At 38.5% G+C, this 21228-nt stretch overlaps 1 protein-coding gene across 2 annotated transcripts in view; it reads right to left on the bottom strand.

Annotated features, from left to right (window-relative positions):
• The window catches only part of HECW2 (HECT, C2 and WW domain containing E3 ubiquitin protein ligase 2), a 206732-nt gene that overhangs the window by 40480 nt on the left and 145024 nt on the right, over positions 1-21228 (bottom strand). For both annotated transcript variants that reach the window (XM_033010788.2, XM_042808529.1), the window contains exons 8-15: positions 20757-20857; positions 17969-19306; positions 16551-16646; positions 12527-12677; positions 12056-12159; positions 8374-8498; positions 6697-6882; positions 1524-1658 (exon numbers count right to left, since the gene is read on the bottom strand). In XM_033010788.2, the coding sequence (XP_032866679.2) occupies positions 1524-1658; positions 6697-6882; positions 8374-8498; positions 12056-12159; positions 12527-12677; positions 16551-16646; positions 17969-19306; positions 20757-20857 (2236 nt within the window). The remainder of the gene's footprint in view (positions 1-1523; positions 1659-6696; positions 6883-8373; positions 8499-12055; positions 12160-12526; positions 12678-16550; positions 16647-17968; positions 19307-20756; positions 20858-21228) is intronic.

Here is a 21228-nt window from a genome sequence, read left to right as displayed (position 1 = left end):
GTCATAAGCTCAGAAGAAAAAGTGGTGTTCAGATTCATACATATGCATATAAATTAACATCATTACATCATTAATCCCAGAATGGAAATTCTGTATTGAATTGCTATGTTTGAGATCCCTCTCTGGAATGACACTTCAATTCAAGTTACAGTGGTAACAATATGAAGGAAATACTTCTACAATTACACGTAGAAACATGGTTTAAGGCATTTTATGTAAAATTTTGACAGGTAATCAGCACTGTGCATATGCAATATATATGATGACTTCCTTTAGGATAAACTACACTTATTTTTCAGTATTGACAATTTCAGCAGCATGGTTAACATGAATCTTTCTATTTTGAGCGCAGAGCTTCTGCACACTGCTTGAAGAAAGATAATTTCAGTATGTATTTGGTAAAGTTAAGAAAAGAAAAAAAAAAATCTATTTCTCCTCTGTTATAAATCAATCACAACAGAAATACTTGCTTTACCCTAATGAAGATCTAAATAGATATATGAAGGCTTCCTTGCCTGCTCTAAGACATCACTTCCTATACCACATCACCAAACTGATAGAAAATGCTATTTAAAACCATTTGTAAAATATACATTACAATGGGGGTGGGTGGTGGAAAGAACTGTGTGTGACTAAACGGTGATCACACAGGGTTTGAGGAGACATGCAGCCAGTGGTATGGCACTTGCTGCAGCTCGGCAGAAGCCCTGTTAGAGAAGTGGCAGAAAAGATTCATGCCTGCTCTGAAACAGACCTCTGGCAGAACTTCATCTGCCACAAGACTGAGCTATAAAAAGGATAAATCAGAGCCTTTCTCTTGCCATTCTAAATCTTTCATTCCTGGCATGGAATAGTCCTCCCCTGAAAAGACAGCCAACAGTATGGACATTAAAGTACAACTGAAGTCTAAGTCATTGTACATACACTTGCTCACAACTATAAAGAAGTTACAGCAGTATGGAGACTGCTGGTGAAAATGGTTCACAGTGACATATCAATAAAACTGTGTTTTCCATGTTATTTCTCTTTAGAAAGTAGAGATGAAACACGTATGCAAATGCATATAAACAGTCTGATACGCCTGTATGTGGGTAAGATTTTTTTTTATACTTATTCAGAAAATTGCACATCTAGATTTACATACACACATGCACTTTTTTCACCCCCTCTTATTTGCAGTTATATCAACATACTTGCCAGACACCACGCTAGACAACAATACATATTTTAACAGCAAAAGACAGGATACAGATACTGGTAATCTGTAATGAGATGCACTCCTGTGGTTAAATGGGGTTACTGCATATTAAGATAAACTCATGTCTGATATTTTTCCTCTGAAATCACACTTTTCAAAAGCAACAACAGCTAGAAAATAAAATAATAAACCTTTACAGATGAGTACCATACACTTACAGAAGAATCATGCTTCTCACAACACAGAATTGTGATTGGAACGATGTAAAAGGAGGATGATCCCAAAATCTGGTGGTTTCCCAAGAGAAGGGGCAGATCCAACTTACCTCACCAGCGCTGTGGCTGCGCTGCCTAGTTAAGTGCTGCCGGTGGACTAACGCACTAGTGGGCCTGCTACTCTGCAAGGGAAGCCGGGGGTCAATGAACGTGGTAGTGCGGGAATTGTGGTCAACAAAGAAAGCCTAGAGGAGGAGGAAGAAGAAAGAATTATAGAAAATACTTTTTTTTCAATGTGTCCATGGTTAATGTCTATTCAGGATCTAGGTTTCACTCGCTGATGTGAGGCTTTGGAAAATCTTCCTCACATTTTGTGGCTTGCATTTCCACTTGGCCGAAGAAGGTTTTCTATCTCACTGAAGGGATGAATTCTTTAATGTCGTACTTCATTCATATCTATAAAGCCCTTTGAAATTCTCAACTGACAAGCATAAGAAGTAAGAAGCTTTATTAAGATTGTCAAGAGAAGAAGACTTAAATGTTTAATAAAAGTAATTCTTGTATATTCTCCCTTTCATTTCCTTATAAGCATCTAAAAAGTCACCATTAAGTGGCAAAGCCATTCTCTTTTGCAAACTATTTACCATATAATTACAAACACAGTTTGGTATATATATGTCAAGTGTATGATTGTATCCTGTGATAAACTACAATTACAGGCCAACAGGAATTTTTGCCATCCTCCTGATATAACTATTCTATGTTTGCTAACTTTTTTTTTTTTTTTTTTAAATAAAAAAAGCTCAGTCAGGGACACAAAGATGATTGCAACAAAAACATTTAAACCAGGCAACTGGTGAGAATTACCACATATTGGCCTGTCATCCATTTACTGAAAGCAAGGTCACAGGAGCATGTATCCTGGAAAATGAATACCTCCTACAATTCTGTCCAATTTGAACCAAAAAGGTTTCTAAACCCTGAAATTTAACTTTTTCTAAGCCCTGAAATTTAAACTTTTTCCAGTGCTAGTGTTGTACTTGGAAAGAAGCACTGTTCTATTTCAACACACTTTGCTTTTTTCAGTCACAGTGCTGGAATCATGTGGAAGTGGCAAAAAAAGACCCCAGTTTTGAGCAGGAGAGTTACAGAAAAGTGACATCTGGTTTGAGGAATCAAAGAACGAGCAGAGAGGTGGTCAGGGACTGGGGGAGCCATTTCTGTGTTTGGACAGCAGTGAGGTACTTGGACCATATTTTCATAAACAATTCAGTCCTGTGGTGTCAGCAAAAGAAACAATCTCATCCTCCCCTACCCTGACCACTCATTTCATCCCCTGCATGCCCTTCCTGCCTTGTGCTGGCACAAGTGTTTGTGTAGCCACGCAGTGAACCCAGCTGGGGAGCTGGTCCAGGCTAAAATTACTCTCTTTTTGTCCCTCTCCCTGCTGGTTCCTCTAACCTCAGTCAGCCCACCAGGGACAAGAGGAAAGCAAAACTGGCTCTTTTGGCAGCAACACCAGCTTACAGTATTCATGAAATCATTATTTCAGACTGCTTGGTATAGCCCGACCAGAGAAAATGCAGTTCTTCTGACTGCTGTGAAGGTAGGCACACAAACCAGCATGTCATGCTATACAACAACTAAATACCATTATGGACTGTGGTGGGAGAAAATGTTTATACTTCCATTTCCTAAGGAAGGAGAAGCATATGGAGGGTCACCAAAGTTGCAGAACCTTAGAAATGCTCCAGAAGAGGGCAGCAAGACTCCTACGGCCCTAACAGCGGTTGCCTGTACCTGCAACCTCTGCCTCCAAGCAAGAAATCACATTACCTAACAGCAAGGAAGAACTCTGTTTTGATCATCTGACATAGTTACACATATGCAAGTGAAACTGACTGTTCCACAGGTCAAAAACTATAAAGTTATTCAATAAATGCAATTTTAATTGCAACATTTGAGACTAAAGCAGGACTTGTTCACCTTGACAAATAATGATGTCACCTGCAGTATACAAATTAGGGAATATGAAACCAGTGGGAAAGCAGAATGAAAGCCATTCTGAAATTTCAGTTTGGGACCTGGAAAATGACTGGAAGAAGCTGCAGGAACATACCCAGGCTTTCTGAAAATTTTGCTCCTGATTGATAGGTTTATTTCACCTATTAGCAAGTGGTTGGTATAGGATTTTTTTTTTAATGCCCCTCTATCTACTATTTTATCTAGGTTGGTTTGTGTGTATTTATAAGATGATAAGCACTTCCATCAAAACAAAGGTGGATTCCATTAAGTCAATATTATACAGTAAAATCACTTAGGAAAAAAAGGTACTGATTCAGTATAGGAGAAAGTACTACCTAGAGTTGCGCTAGACAGTTATTTCAGTTAATGCAACAACCTAATATTGCATATAGTGTTCTGTAGCATTACATTTAAACAAACAATTCAGCTTAAACATTAAGTAAAAGACAAGACTGTCTTCTTAAATATGAATGGTTGCAGGCCAGCTAGTAGCAGTCTACTTTAAAATAAAGCATAAATTACTACTTTGAAGCCTTAGTGAAGATAATCATTGGAGCTTCAAGGCTTTGGGTGAATCTGGACACTGACACAGAGCTCAAAATACAGTGTGGCTCACAGTCTCCTTTCAAAAAAAATTCCTCTCATAACTCCTGTCTAGTTATAATCCATAAATCTATGATGCTTGAAGAGACTGATATATGGTGTGTAGTGCCAAAACTACATTTAGGCCATTAAACACGGATAGTTGCCCAAGTTATCTTTCCAGTTAAAGCCTAGGAAGCTTGCTAAAATACCTTTTATTACTATTGAAGACATTAGTCAGCAATTATAATGGATTCTTTCATTGTAGAAAGAAAAAAAAAAATGAAATAAAAATCCTACAGTAATTTATTATGTATTTGCACATCTTGCAGAGTTCTAATAACAAGTATATACATTTGGATCTGGCTTTTAAATGTGAACATGTGCTTATACATGTGGCACAAACGCACTGGGGTGCTTATCTGTATAACACACGTGTGTATGTACATGTATGCAGCAATGCAGAATTTCAAAGTGGTCAGACCGAGTTCAGCCCCCGGACCTATCTAGCCTTTATGCTGCTTCCTGCTACCACCTTTTACAATCGTCTTCTGCCTCCCTGTGGTCAGTGACTGATGAAGGTTCATCCGTCATGCCAATCAGAAACTACATCCTTGTTACTCCAGACCTTTTAGGGAGAACTGCATGCCAAATGGGTTTTATCTTCTGTAGGGGATACAAAGAGTTGTCAAAGAGGAGTGGGCAACTGGGCTTTGCTGTGCAGCTTTGAAGGGAGTTCAGCGGTAGGCAGTCCCCAGCTGAGCTTGGAAGACAGCCTGCAAAGAGGTACAAGCAACCAGGACCACACTGACACAGGGGAGTAAAAACTCTACCACTCAGCACTGCATAAGGGTCCAAACAATCACTGTGCCTTGTGAGCAAGAGCACCAAGCCTCTTACTATAATATACTTGGAAAAATAAAAGAAAATCTCATCTCAGCAGGAAAGAGTAGCCAGGGAAAGGAAATATAATTATATATTGTGACATGGCTAAATTCTACTTGCTTGCCTTTCGCTTTACGCTTTAATAAAGGCAGGTCCAGTTTTGGCTTGGTCTCATCAAGCACTGGTCTCACCGCATTCTGGCCACCATCTCTCTCGAGTGCTGAATAGGCTTTCCTGCTGGCCACAAGTGCTACTTGTGACAAAGGCAATTCAACATAATGAAAATGAACAATACTGAGCCTAATTCAAAGTGAAGAAATCCCAGTGGGGATTTATTCAGTGCTTCCTCTTTTTGACTAGTGCTGTGGTAGCATTGCTGTTACCAAATACCACATCAGAAATCCAAAGGTCTAATTCTCTCTATTCTCACCTATTAAAGTAAATTGAAAATTGCTGTATTCTTCAGGAGAAAACTGGCTTCTGAAGAACTGGAGAGAAAAAGAATGACTTAAAACAGGAAAGAGTGAGGGAGGCAAAGAACAAGGTTAGTATAACTGCACATTCCTAATTGTGTTTCTAATGAAAAAACACAGTGCTTTCCAGAGTTAATAAACCCAATAAGAAAACAACCCTCAAGCACTTTTTCCACCCTTCAATTTAGAATCTGCCTGTAATCTTTTCAAGCATCAAGATTATTATTTATAGGGACACTCACAGCTAACCATACCAAGACTGATAAACATAAGAACTGAGAGGGTTAATATGCCTATAGTCCAAATAAAGATTTCTCACATGAACTGATAGCCTTATCACTTCCTCACATACTAATCACAGTCTACTATTAACCCTTATATCTTCCACAGAGGAAATCATATTCTAGATAGTGAGGATATACTAGTTTAAAGTTACATTAAAATTACTTTACTACAATAAAAATGTCTGTTCTATTTTAAAATATTTTGTTAGAAACTGAAAAGTGATACGTGTTTTGAAAAGCAGTAAGACTTGGAAATATTCAAGATCCCTATTAATGACAATTACTATACATGATTTCTTTCCTGTCAACCAATAGGGTGATCATCCCCAGAGCTATCCCAGTCTTAAGTGCATCCATTTTATCTCAGAAACTCATGAATACTGGACTTAGCATTTAGGTAGAGGACTCACCTAGGAAAATGGTTACCTATTAAAGAAAAAAAAAAAAATGCAAACAATGCATGCTAAATGAATTTCACTCGAAACTCTGAGGTTGAAGAAGGAAAGAAGAAAAAGATCTAGGTAAGGTTGAGAGTTAAACAAGAAAAAAAACCTAATACAAATGGTTCAACAATAACTAAATAAAATTCAGAAGGTATTAATATAGTAACTTTAAATTATCTTATGAGTATATAGGCAAAACTGCAAAGAGCTTAACTGAATTGCCTGTGCTTACACAGTAGACAATTCCTTTCAAAAGAAGTTTTAAACTTCCAAGGAATCTAAGCAACTTATTTCATTGTCAAAAAAAAACCCTTATTTCATTATTTCATTCATTGCTACAGATTGTCTAGCGTTTTTCCTTGTAATGATTATACCCACTTATCAGTCTCCTTCTCTTTTCATATAATGCTTTGTCAGCACAGACAAGAAATTCCAACCTTCTTTTGGCAAAAGCAGAAGAAAAGGATGTGCACCTTTTACATCAGGAGAACTACGTGCACTTATGCTCTTGTTAAGAGCAACCAAGGGAGTCCGGACATTGCAACGTCCAAGATCAATCACCCAAGAGAGCCACATGTGCATTACCATTACCTTGCCCTGATGGTCGTGTTTCATTTCCCAACCTCTCGGCAGCTCCAGCTGTTTGTTAGCAAACATGTTGAGGAAGCCCACCAAATCACGATTATGCTGGTAGCGCTCAAAATGGTGGGTGTCCCGCCGGACTTTGGTGATCATGTGCTTCAAACACGTGTTATTTGTAAACATGCGGTAGGCACTCTGAAAAATAAATAACAAAAGGAAATACTTTTAAAAGACAAAATTCCTTCTTACGACAGAAGACAACATTCTCACTGTAAATCAATCATCTAATCACCTATGAAACCTTAAAAATTATCTTGAACTAAGTCACAGCAGTATGAAAAAAACAGTCCTCTTTCTGAGGTTTTGGGGTGTTTGATGTTTCTTATTTTGCTTGATATACAAAATTTCATAATCGACTCACTTCAGCAAAGTGTGAAATATGTTACAGATTCCATTTGCCACAGTTGTCCCTGGATCTGTGAAGAATCCCGTAACATTAAAATGACTTTAAAGGTAAAGATTTCATATGTATTTTCTGATTTCTGGAACAGCGAGTCAAATGCAGCCATAGAATACAGGGGAATAAAGCTGGTAAGGCTTTCTGCAGGACAGAGATACATAAGCTTGTGGAACTTATCACAAATCTACATAAATACTGTTTCCACCTATTGATTTTTCAAATACACCCTATCATTGCATGTCCGTATGTCACTTAATAAAACTAAAATAAGAGAGTAAAAGGAGAGCAGTGAGGAACAGGGAAAACTTTAAATAAAAAGGGTAAAATAAACAGTTAGTGCCTTTCCCTCCAAAAAACCCCAGCCAACCAGAAACTGGGTCTTTCTCTTGGGATTAGCAATAGACAGATGCCAAGACATAGGCCCTCCTATTGCACTGTGCTGCTACCTAAATCACTCTGTGCCCCTATACCTCTACTCCCTGGCCAGAGATCTTATCTACTTCTGTCCTATTTCATATATTCAAGATAAAGCTATGCAAGCTAAGCAGAACTATTCAGATACAGAGAAGCATACATATATATATCAAAACCAAACAAACACCGACCAGTAATTTAGAAAGCATTGATTTATTAACAAGTGTGCTTACAAACAATAAATTATTCATTCCATTAATTCTGTTTACACTATACATCCTGTTACACAAAATACAAAAAACATTGAAAAAAAAAAACCAACAACTTATTTAAGAAGCAGCACTAAAGAACAGGGAAAAAAGAAAAGGAAAACATATATTAAGATGCTTTTCTATTCAGTATGACCTCTAATATATTCTGATATAAATCTGGCAATCTGGGGGAAATAAATCATCCTGTAAGCAGCAAAGTGATCTTAAAAAGTAAGCATCATTTTCATTCTTAGAATTGTCTCTCACCCTCTGTAAAGCACAGTAAGAAAGCTGTTGCTTCAATAAACATATTAATTCTGTATCATAAGAAAGAGGAAGAACTGAGTGAAAAATAAAAACTGTAGAAGCTATAATGCCAACTAGGACAACAGAGAGCCCACCGACTGCAAGGGATGATGATGAATGTTTGAATTTACCCAGCCTCCCTAAGTACTACCAATACCTTAGCATCAAACACTGAGCAATATCTTTGTACACAAGATAACTATATTTATAAGCACATATTTATGAAAGTCTTTCAGCTGTAGACACTATACTCACAGGGTTAGAATGCAGCACTGTAAAGAACTCTGGGCTGATAAGAAATTTCACAGGGGGAGACTGGAGCAATAAAGTAAGTCTGGATCTGGAGGTAGAGTGAGGCAGCACATTCTCTCTTCGAAAATCTAACAGGAAAGTGAATGACAAAGACTTCCAGTAATAATCATTGCCAAAACATCACTGCAAACAACTATATCGATTTGAATCACGCAAGCAAGAAAAGCACTAGGTATACAACTATTTCAGATTTATTAAGTATTCTTCACATAAGTGTACCTGAATTTCTTCTAACATAGCACTGAAGTTCCTGAAAATATCACAGGTTAAGTTTAGTAACTTTTACTTGTTGCCTTTGGTGAACAATATTTAAAAAAAAATATTAAAAAAAACACATCCAATTATTTGGGTTACCAAACATATGGATGCATAGAAGATGCAAGAAGGTCCCTGTGGCAAGCCTACATTGCTATACTGTAGCTCTATGCAGGTAAGTAATTTTTAAACTGCTAACTAATGGATATAAAAGTCACTGTACACTTAAAAATGTTTCTTCCCTCCTTAAAAGAAAAAAAAAAAAAAAAAAAAAATCACTGCCACTAACACAGCCCCAATCCTGATACAGTATTTAAGCAACTTATGTAAGTAAGAAACAGGTTGCCAAGGAAGTACCTTTCAAGTTTCAACTTTCAGTAAACGTTTGGATCTTCTCCTAGCAACTGTAGAAGTGCACTGATTTTTCAACACTATTAGGAACTGAAAGTATATTATGAGTGGTATTCGCTACAGTGTTCAAACTGTTTCCACCCAATTATCTTTGAAAATCAACAGGACATTTGGATGCATATTTCAATGTAACTGAAAAATTGAAAATTCAGATTAGGTCTGCAGTGATTTTACTCTAAAACGTATGCCATCTACATTTCACAGTTTCTTTCTTTTACATATCACAGAATTTGCACACTTCCCCGTCAAATGAACGTTAATTACGTAGAACACAGCCTCCATGGATATAAAAGAACATAACACACAGGCAGAGACAGGTGAAGAGAGTCAGTGAATGAGACTCTAAAATGAGGGAAAAGTAAGAAGAAATTTAAAAAGAGGCGGAAAAGAACAAAGACAGCATAAAATTCTGAATATGGATGCATAAACATTATGGAAAAAAAGGGATCAGGGAACATAAAGACGTTCATTCTAAGCATTAGAGGAATCCAGAAAACAGAAGGGTAATAAGTAAAGGAAAAGTAAATGAACAAGAGGATTTTTAGAGACCCCAAACCCTCCCACAGGAGGCATGTCTATGGAGCAACAGCACAAAGACCCCTGAAGCTACGCCTGAATGCCTGGGCTGGGACTTTTCTTGCAGGCATGTGCTGCGGTTGCATCTCCATTCTGTGTTGGTACAAAACCTGGGTGTACACCAGTCACTTCTCACACCCTGGAAGATGCCGTGACATGCTGCAGGTAGGTCCACTGTCATAGTCTGGGTAATGTGGAAACCAGGATGGGTCACGAGGTGGGTTTTTCATATAGTTTAGAGGCTTATGAATTTGATTTATAAAAAGCTTATTCAGCTAAACTTGCTGATTAGGGTTTAGCCTGAATTTGCCTTAAATCGATTAGTTTACAGCACAGCAAACCATCTAGCTGCACATGCACAAAGATAGAAAAGGAAAAGGCTATGGCAGAATTAAAGAAAAGTAATTTAAATGGAGCACTTGGCAAAATCACAAGTTCTATGAAGTCTTGACACTCGAGAAAGGGTGGCATTGCTTGGATATTAGATTAATTCAGGGAAGAGTATTATAAGATAATATCAAGAGCATCTAGAGACAAAGCCAAAGCACATAATAACAGACAACTGCACAAGGGAGTGAACGGGTAACAAACTAACTTTATAAATGTATTAGTAAATTAGCAGTAGGAAGATGGCCAAGGAGAGAAGCACTTAGCAGGAAGAAAAAATAGTAATGATGCTTAGAGCTCATTAAAAAAGAGCCTTCTTTCTGTCTTCATTCAAAAAGTTAACACCAACCAGGCAACCAGAAGAAATAAAAAACAGGATAAGAAAGAGAACTGTCTTCTTAGGCTAGAATAGGTAAAGATCAGGTTAAAGACTGTGGTGCAAATCAGAGATTTTCAAACCCTTCGGGCTCGATGAAGTGTACTCTAACACATTTTGGAAACTAGGTGAAGCAATCCCTAAGACACTGATGGTTATTTCAGAGGTGTGAAGGAGTTCTCAGAAGAAAAAGGATAAATATTATATCAATTTTGAAGAATATGCAAAAAATAGATGAAGGAAACTATAGACGAGTCGACATATTTTCTATTCTCAGACAGACACACGAACTAATTGTCAAACTACTTAAAGCAACAAGAAGACATCAAGGTAAAGAAACACAAATAATCAGGATTTCTGAAGAATGAATCATAGCAAACAACTCAAGTGGTGCAAAGGCCACATATTTTGATGTCAATAAGGCCTTTAATACTGTTTAAATGATACTCTCAGAATCATGCTGGTGGAGAAAATTACCTGAAACTGATGAAACCACCTGGAGAGGGGTATGCAACCATTTGCAATAACATACTGAAAAGCAGTTATGATTTACGTCAAACAAAAAGAGTACACCAAGTGATGTTTCACTGAGATCTATCTGGGTCTGGTCCTATTCATTATTTCTATTAATGACTGGATAGGGATGACAGAACTTGCTCCAACTAGGAGATGCTACAGTACTTGGACAGCAGGATGGGCAATATTCAAAACCAGAGTGACACATTAGAAAAGTGCAAAGCCCTGTGTGCAGGTAGGGATAATCAACTGCACAAACACCAGATGAAAAACAAACATCTGTGCCAGAGATCTGCACAGAAGGGTCCAGACCTATTTCAGCAGAACAAAGACTGAACACTGGCGGTTAGTGACAAACTACCAGGAAAAAAGTAGTAATTCTTCAGGAATGTACAAGGAGTGTTGTACATAAGACACATAACATTTCTGCAATCTCTTTAGTACAGCAGAGTTATAGATTTACTTAATTTTTTGCAATATTCCTCAGGAGCTGCAGACCAACTGAAGACAATCCTGAGTAGGGCAACAAAATAACTGGAGACCTAAAAGCACAAGCCACAAAGAAAGACTAGGAAGTAACAGATTTAAGAATGTAAGAGAAGTGATATGACTAGACTGTCTAAAATAGTTATAGAATGTCCATCAACTGGAGAACACGTTATAAGAACACATGAGATAGCATCTGCAAAGTATGGTTTAGGTACAGCTCATCCTATCTATCTTCAGCATGGAGATGAACACCATGACTGCCCAAAGACCCTTCTAGTTCTATATTCAGCATTTCAAAATGAAGTAGCAGATTCAAAATATTCGTAACCCAGGCCACACAATTTTATATTTTGTCACCGCAAATGTCTTGCCTATATTTTTACTCAGGCAGATACTGACAGAAAAATGCTCTGAATCTCACATTCACCTCTTCAGCATATTGAACAGGCTGAGCCGTAATCAAGAACAAGAAGCAATGAAAACAAATAGATTCTTTTTCACCCAGACTTTCAGGGGCAGAAGTTAGGTTCTGCCTTATGTCACTCTCATTAAATCATCTATGAGATGAGTGCTTCTTTTAGAGAGGGGGGGAAAAAAATTTCTTTTTTATTTAACCTGCATTAGAATGGTGAAAGTCGGTTTCCTCTCCAGCTCCATCCACGGTATTTGTATGCTCTTCAGGCCTGTCGTTAGTCATTGTTCTTCGGATGCTCTGGTACCTAGGGTTAGAAAACTGGACTTTACATATAGTATATGGTAACTGTGATCCAATTCTGGCTCCGCAGGAGCTTACCCATCTTTTCTGCCATGTAGGTTAATATACACTGACCTCTAATTTCTGGATTAATAGCATTCTGACTTTCCAAAACCCATTATCAGATTCTTTTTTTTAGCCATATAGCTTATAAACACAGGTGGAATACGAAAGCCCTAGAAGCCCACATGCCAATTAAAAGGGGTAGCCACATAAAAATAAACAGATATTGCCCGCTGTGCTAGCAACTATGACCCTGTCTTCATACTCAGACTTACAATGGTCAGTGCAGTTTTGCAAGCACACAATTCACAAACAAGGATAATTCTTACCGGCGATTCAGCTGTTCCATCTGCTGTATGGAATTTGACCTCTGGAGAATCTGTGGGGCTGGGGGGGCTGTGGGTCGCTGCCATGTCGTTGTCCTGTTCACGTGGTCCACATAAAAAATCCGTCCATGGCTGTCAATTCGAGCCTCCCAATCTAAGTAGCAATAAAATAGTGTGAACTATGGAGGGCTAGGGGGTTATCTCTTTCTTTATTTTAGCTCTGTCACTTTGGTAACTGAATCTATTGCTTCGTTCCTATCTCTCTTTTACAGGATGCCTTCGGCACAAAACTTTCTTACTTCCTTAAGAGACATGACTTTTCCCTATTTTATCCCATAAATCAAATTCCCCTCTGTAGGCAAGGTTCTGTGGAATCCAGATCTAACTGTTTCTATTCCTTCCTCTATTCTATTTCCCACTAACCAGTAACTGTCCCAGAAAAAAAAAAGAAAAAAAATCAGGATACTTGTCTAATGCTCTTGGACTTCAGTGATTCAAGATCCAGTCTCTGAGGCTTATTCAAGTGCAAAAGGCCAATGGATAAGTACCAAAACACCTTGCAAAGCTTGACACCTGTCGTTGTTTTTCCCCAGCTAATAGTAACAGTAATAAAAGAGATGCCAGGGCTCTTCATGGGTTTACATGTACCTATGCTAAAGGTAAGTAGACCTGCCAGAAAATATGGACAATTGTAACAAAAAAACTCCTTCACATACTAAATGCATGTTCCAGAATTGCCTATTATGCAAATATCATAGCAAATTCAACATCTTGTGCAAGCAGGAACTATAAGGCTGTCCTCTGGCTTTGCAACACAAGCCACAGACAGTGTTAGAAGTCTAGAGCAGGGAGACTACACCAGGAGAGCAGAGATGAGGGCACTGGGACCTTCCCCAACCACATCTGGCTTCTTGGTGCTCAGCTGAAACCAAGTCCTGATTCTAGGACAAGAGCAACTGCAGAAAACGTGCAAATCATTCAGCATGTCAGTTGAAAAACAGTCTTTGAGAGCTCAGAAGGTTTCTAGAAGTGACTTTCTACATTGCAAGACTAGGTGAAAACATCGGTGACTGCAGTAACATTTTAAAAACCACTGGCAAGCAACCAGTCCTAAATGACCGCTAATTTCCTCTGCGAAGAAAGAGGGCATAAAAATGTCTTGTCAGCAGAGAAGGAGAACTAAATTCTACTTAAAGCATTTAATTCTGACAACCTTAAAACCTCTGGCTTTGATACTGTACATGTAGCACGGTCTCTGTCAGCTCTTGGGGGCAGCCAAGAGGCTCGCTGCATTACACTGTAGGGCCTGAGCTGACTCTCAAAGTGGGAGGAAAGGCAGGTTTTGAGATAAACTCATTGTGTCATCTCCACACAACCGCTCCGTGTTTTAGCTGACCACAACAGAAATTACTCTTCTATCTTTGATGCATAATCCAAGCAGTGTTTAAAGCATTTCTAGTGTGAACAAGAGCTATGTAGAAAAGGAAGCTCAGATGAGAAAAAGAAAAAGCAGCAGGATAGGATAGGAATAAAGAGAACTGTTTAAGAAACAGATTTTGATTCCAGGAGGAAAAATTCAAAATTTTGTATTATACTGTAAATTTAAACTACAAATTTTAAAACAAACAAAATTACATCAACGCAAAGCTTATAGCATAATCTTGGCATTTGCTATTCAAAGCATAACACATTTAAAAGTTTGGGGGTTTTATAAAATTAATTTATGCCTCAAAAAAGAAAGCTGAAACATTTCAATATTCTTGAAAAACGTTTCCGTGTCTTAAAAAGAAAGAAATTACTGAAACAGATGTTCCTGTGCAAAAGTCCCATTTTAAAAAAGTAGTATGTTCTGATGAAATAAAAATACTCAAAATTTTTATCCAGCGTTTGTAAAGAAAACAAAACATGGAAATATTCCAGGAAGGACAGAATTGTTCACTGGGGGAAAAAAAAACAAATCAAAACAGTTAAAATTTGTGAATTCATTATTCTGCTTAAATGTCAAACCCTGAACCACTGTAAAATAGTGGAGCTTTTTCTTACAGTGATTATATGTCCAATTCTCACACATAGTCACCATTCCTGTAATGCAGTCTCCCAGAAGAAAAGCACTTTTGCCTGCCTTCAATTTTAAATACACAAGTTTAAATATCTGGGCAACAGCTTCTAAAGTAAAGCACCCGCATCAGTGTTGTAATAGACAAGGGTATCTTCCATTAGTCAAATTGTTGTTAGTCAAATGTGTTACAAATAACTTAGCTTGCTGAACTGCAAAATCATAATTCATCAAGGTTACGTGGCCAAGCTTATTTGTTGATTTTGCCCTAGGAATGTAGGAATTGGAGCATAATGTTGCACATTATACACGGAAATATTAAATAAATATTTCAATTATTTCTCTCTTCCTTTAACTTAACCACCACACAACTGAAAGAAATACACCTATTTTTCTTTCTTAGTTTCAGATACTGGTGAAACAACAAACAATACAACTCAAATTACAAAGAAATTACAGTTTATAACTCAAAATCGTGTTCTAAATGTTTCTTCCAGTTTTTCACTATTAAAAGTGTTACATATCCAAAAGCAGAGCTTTGGAGAGAAAAACTAAATCTAGGCAACAATAAGTATTTAAGATTTTACTCACATTAGCAAATGAATGATCTATATAAAGACTGCACTGGGCTTTGATCATAAAGGGATTGTGTATATGCATGCCCATGCATGACTGTAAAATCCCAGCAAATGTCAGAAATGCTAGACTACCACACAGCCAAACCTCTTGCATTAACATTCCAATAGTTTTTCCAAGTAGTTATCATAGTGCATAGTTTGTTTCTGAAACACATAAAGCAGTCTATGTATAAGGCATGGTGCTATAAAAGCTATCTCTATGCATTTCTCTGATCTCAGAGTATTTCCCATAATGTTCTCTTCTTCAATATGAAAAGTGATAAAAATGCAACGGAAATATACATCTCCCAAGAACAATTTTGTAAAAAATAATACAGGTTTACTGAGGTGGCAATTAATTAACTTTAGGATCTGCATGCAGGACTAATTTGTTATACGCACTGATTGTAAGTGAAGCAGCAGGGAGCAAAATATTCTCATCACCCTGGCTTTCCAATACACAGTTATATCTATGTTCTGCTATCAGGCTCCTTCTAGTTACCCTCTCCACTTTTAGAGAAAACACAGTCCCATTCCATACTGTGAAATAAGTATCTAACCATTTCACACTAACTATCTGAATTCCTGCCTCCTTTAAAGTAACAGAGCTTTGCCAGAGGCTTCAAGTGGGTCTGAATTTAACTTCTTCTCCTTTTTTGTTTTAAAATAATCTTTGCCTATTATCTCTGTAGCTTTTTTTGGTCCTTTCTCCTCTCTTTAAATATCTAATACTGAATAGATTTTCACTGTCCCAAGTTTAAGCAAGTGAATCAGTTCAACAATTGGGAGCAATGTATTTTTCATATGCATTAGAGAAGTTACAATTTATCTGTCAATTTAGGCTCATCCAAATGTTGCTTAATACCCACGTTTATTTTAATTCAAAAAGTCTTCATACTGCCTAAAAAAATGCAAGGACAACACAGACACCTATCACATAACCTTTAAAGATGTTATGTATTTATCTGTAAATCATCACCATACAAGAAGTATTCAGAGATTTCAGAGTGCTTGACATCTTTCCCTCCAAGTGCCTCACATAGTGTATCACCTCACCTCCTTACCCATGTGCACTGCATACTGAAAAGGCAGCACCGTGCCTTCCTACCTCTCTGCAAATGTCACTTAGCAAGTCTGTATACACCAGGTATAATTATCATAACACATCCTGAGAGTTTGCAGACTGAGCACAATGCCTTTTACGAAACAGCACTAGACTTAATCATCATCACTGCTCACTTAGAACTTCTCAGCTGTTCATTCTCAGTTCTCACATTTAAAAAAGAAACATAGTGAGATCTCAGTAATGAGATCCAGGCAGCCTATCCCCCAATTAAAGTATGAAGAACCTCACTTGGTGGTAGAGCCTCATCCACTCTCTGGTACCGGCTAACATCCTGACGTACCGAAGGCAGCGACCTCAAGGGCTGATGGCCATTGGCTTGAGAACCTGGAATCAAAATGCCCACAAATTATTTTCTTGGTCAATGTGGGGAAACCCTAGAGTTGCCTCTGTAGTGAACAAGACAGGCTAAAGCTTCTGCAGGACTGTGGTATTTCAGGATATATCTAATAGCCATCTATTTTGGGTTGCAAAATAAGTTATGTCTACAATTCTAGGTAAGTGATTTCTCTGGGATGTGCTGCAGTCCTGGTCCTGAAAGTGTCACCTCTTGGGATGTGCCACATCCACCTGTGATCAGCAGAAGCCAGGGCACAGAAACAACAGTGTCTGCCTGAGACATATCCCAGCCAGGGACAAGGACAAAGCTCTGCCTGGCCCCTGCAGAAACCCTGCTGTAAGAGTGGGAGGTGAAACCGGCCATTGACCTTCCTTGCCGCAGCCACACTGATCTGCAAAACGTGGTGCGACCTAAAAAAGAGAGTCCCAAATGTCTAGAAAATGCTGTAAAATATTGACAGTATGTGAAATAAATACCAAAATTATTTGTTCCAAATCAGAGCTGTTTATGAAGAGAAGAAATGAATAGATCCCAAAACTTTTGAAATGTTATGAAAAAGACACATTTAGAAACCCACTTGATTAGATCCACTTCAATCCCTGAAGAAATTGAACAGATAATCCATTGTGAAATGTGCTTGGAAACAATCCATTAGGGACACGTTCCTACGTTCTGTGATTTTAGTGAGACACAAAATTCTCAACCGTTAAAATAATTTTACAATTGGCAAGAGTTTTACAGTGTGGAGTAAGACATTCCTCTCCTCCCATGGTTCCAGCTGTGCTAGGATGTGCCTATACAGGTAAGGAACTAGGAAAGGAAAGATAAACAGCCTGAAGTATGAATGAAAAAATAGACTTTTTTTTTTTCCTCCTTTCTTTTGATTACCGTTAAGTTTTAATGCTAATATATAAACATATGAAAGAAAAGGCCCAAATATAAATTCTAGTTTCCAATTCATAGTTTTGGGATTTTTTTCCCCCCTCATTACCATTTTGATTAGTGAGCAGGGTAATATTGTGGAATTCTTTCCTCCTTTTCATCCTCCTTCTCACTACTCTATCAAGAGTTAAAATATATTCAATTTCAAAATAAACATGCCTTGGATATTTCAGGTTTGATTTTTTGTTAAATCAAAACCACCAAGAGTATCTTGAAGAAGGGAATAATTCTTAAAGGAAAAAAAATAAAATCTTGAAAGAGAATGAAATTGAGAAATGAAGATCTTTATTTTCAGATGTTAAGCTTTAAAGTAATTTTTACTGGCTGCAGAAAGGTCACTTCAGAAAGTGCATCCTGTAATTGTTACCTCCAGTAGCTCCTTCAACCTGTGCTGTGGCCCCTTCACAAGCTGCTTGGGCTCCTTCAGCTTCCTCATCCTGAGACTGGCTATTGGCAGCTGCCGCCTGCAGGCTGCTTCTTCTTTGCCAGATTTCTTCTGCTTCCTCTTGGTCTTGCAATTCAGCTGCTTCAGCCTCCTGTACGTCCTCCTGAGGTAGCTGTACCGCAGGCAGAGAACCAGAAGTACTTGCAGAGTCCTGTGTTTCAGCACCTGGCTCAACTCTAGCTGCAGCAGTGGCACAAGCTCCCTCTTCCTCCTCCTGAGAAGAGAAGGCTGGAGTCTCAGGAAACCTGGCACTTTCAAAGGAAGAACACCGCATCTCAACCGAGGAATGTCGCACAGTCGCGCTTTCATTGCAAGAGCTGTCTGCCCCTTCCACATCACTCTCCCCTTCTGGCCGGGTACTAGCCTCACTGACACTTTCTGTGCGAGCAGGATCACTCTGCTCGGTTTCTGATGACATCTGGGAAGGTTCAGACCCTTGATCAAGGGATTCCATTTCACTAACGCCCCTTCTGCTCCCAGCAGCGGCATCGGCAGCTCCTGCGTCCACACTGCCAGGAGGCTGCTCTGCCTCCTGAGCGGCACACCCGCTGCCAGCCTGCTCTGCTGGAGCTTCACCTTGAGAACCTTGCAGGCTTTCACCTCCTGCTAGCTGTGATGGTGGAAGCTCTGGAAGAGTCTCTTGCTGGTCATCAGCTGATGGCAAAGGAGCTTCAGAGGCTGAAACGTTTTCATTCTCTGCAGGCCCTTGAATTACCTGATCTGATGAGTAACTTAAACCATTTCTTTCCACATTTCTTGTAGCACCATTAAGCATTACTAAACCACCATCATCTTCCAAGGAAGACGGAAAACCCAGGTCTTGATGTAGCTCATGCTCCTCTTCATCTGAGTCAATGTGAAGCATAGCATTAAGTCTTGTGTCAGTAGGAAAGCTACTCCTCAGTTTTGGGGAGGCTCCACGTGGGCGCTCACCACAGGCAGACGTCCCCGGTCTGGGATGATTATTGTGTTCTATCGCATCCAGATAGTCATTTAGTGAGTCCTGGCGTCCTCTAGTAGGTGATGATCTTGAAGCACCAGATGTCAACTCATCCTGGTCCGTTTCCAGAGTTCTACTAGTCCTTAAAGAGTGTCTCAGGATTGCTTCTCCAGAAGATTCCTCAAGGACTGGACCATTGGAACACACTGTGGACGTATCGTGATGTCCTGTTGGCATGTCCTCATCATCAGAGGGGCTCCCCAAGTCTCCATTTACAGAGTTCACTCCTAGCAAAGTGCCAACTGTTTCTGGTGAAGCATCTGCAGAGACACAAAGACTGAATGTAAAACACAGTGCAGCAACAGACAGTTAATTCTACTTTGTCTGTATCGCAGAAGTGATATAAAAATACATATCTTTCAAGATGTTTGTTTGTTTCCATCAGACTACTAAGGGAAGAAAATACAATTAAAACAATAGAGTTATCTACAGCGTTATAACAGCAATTACAGAATTTTCTCTGTGTAAGTCTATACTATTTTGTAGGATACAGAAAATGTAAGGGATGTGAAGTATGACCTTAGAGGACTCCTGTGTGCTTTCAAAAGACAGAGTACTTCCAAGCATCTTGCTAAACTGTCAGTAAAACCAGCCTTACAACCAAGGAACCAGTTTTCTACCGCCTATCTCTCATATCCAAAAGCAGGATTTACACAAAGCCAGTCAGTGACACCAGTTGCCATTAAGCCCTCAGAAGCATGCAAACCAGCATCTGAGATCACACGAGGAATCACGACATTCCTTTTGAGTTAATTTATAGGACTTCCCATGGTAAAGAATGGGAATCTACTTAAGTAAAGTTCATGAGATATTAGGTATGCTATGGTAATAAATCTAAAAGGGAAATTAAAATAAGCCATCTCATTTGAGAGACGAGATGGTAACCTCCCACATGGAAATTAAACAGTCATAGAGCTGAATAATCCAGCTCTGTTTGTACACATCTGCAAGAAACCTAACAGTGAAGTCAGTGAAGTAGAGTGCCTGACAACAAACAGGACTGAAGACAGAAGCATTTGTTTAACTGTGACAGAGAAAAAACGTTAATGAGATACAGGACTACACGGCTACAGAAAAGGCAAGAAAGGTTGTATCAAGTTAAAATGTAGAGCAGTATCTCACTACCACAGAGATTAATACCAAGTCTATTGAAGAAGAACCTAAGATCATAAACATGGAATAGGCACATCTGATGAAATAAACATGTAACTGTACCAGCCATGTTCTGATAGTTGCCTTCAGAACAGGAAAAAAGGGAAACGAAAGAATTGCCTGATGGAAGCATGAATTCTCATAACCATAACAGATATTCTTGGTTCTAAGCAGGACAGAGTCCTGTGAAAGGGGAACGGGACAGAGTGATCTGCATGTACACTAGCAGGGGAGGAGAGCACAATGGCGTATCTCAGCCAAAGGTGTTACAGAGAGAAGAGAAACGATGAATTCAATTACCTAATCTATCCCATATAATGAGAGTCATAAGCAGATATTTTTAAGATCTATCTAACAAAGTAGTAAACCAACATGACTAAGTGTTGGTGGTTTAGAATTACCATCTCCAAAGCAATATCTGACATACCTAAACTTTGAATCTCAATAGAAAAATCTGTAATAGAGGCACTACAGGTAAATGAGAAAATCTTAGAAATATGGATCTGACGATCTCTCCATACAACTATCATTTGATCCAGATCATTGAGAAATTCTCACCTTCATGAACAGATGATGTGATTTCCACTTTGAATTGGAGATATCCACTTACATGATCAGCTGGGAGCCTTCTGCCAAGATTATAGGTGAGAACCTGGTCTCTGCAAAAAAAAAAGATATTGCTTGGATTTTTTTTTTTAAATTCTAACTGCTTTTATTTTTCCAGTATTTTGTATTAGGGGTTCTTATCAGATAAGAGTCAGCATGATAGAAGGTAATTTCTATTACAATCTTAAAATCAGCCACATGCTCTGGCTAGTATGGAAAAGCACAAACACCAACAATGGTGTAAAACACCTTTAGTTAACAGATAAAACAGCCTAAATGACTTTTGATCATTTCCAAATACAGATTGTGTCCCAGCAATCCTTATACATCCCTAAATCTCTTCCTAAGTCCTAAAGAAATCAAACTGCAAAGGATCCCTTTCCCCTAACCCACAATATGTTTTATGATTAACAAAACCTTTCAT

The sequence above is a fragment of the Tyto alba genome, unplaced genomic scaffold, assembly GCF_018691265.1.
Source record: "Tyto alba isolate M040663 unplaced genomic scaffold, T.alba_DEE_v4.0 Super-Scaffold_7, whole genome shotgun sequence".
NCBI classification, from domain to species: domain Eukaryota; kingdom Metazoa; phylum Chordata; class Aves; order Strigiformes; family Tytonidae; genus Tyto; species Tyto alba.
This window is presented reverse-complemented; position numbering and strand designations above follow the sequence as displayed.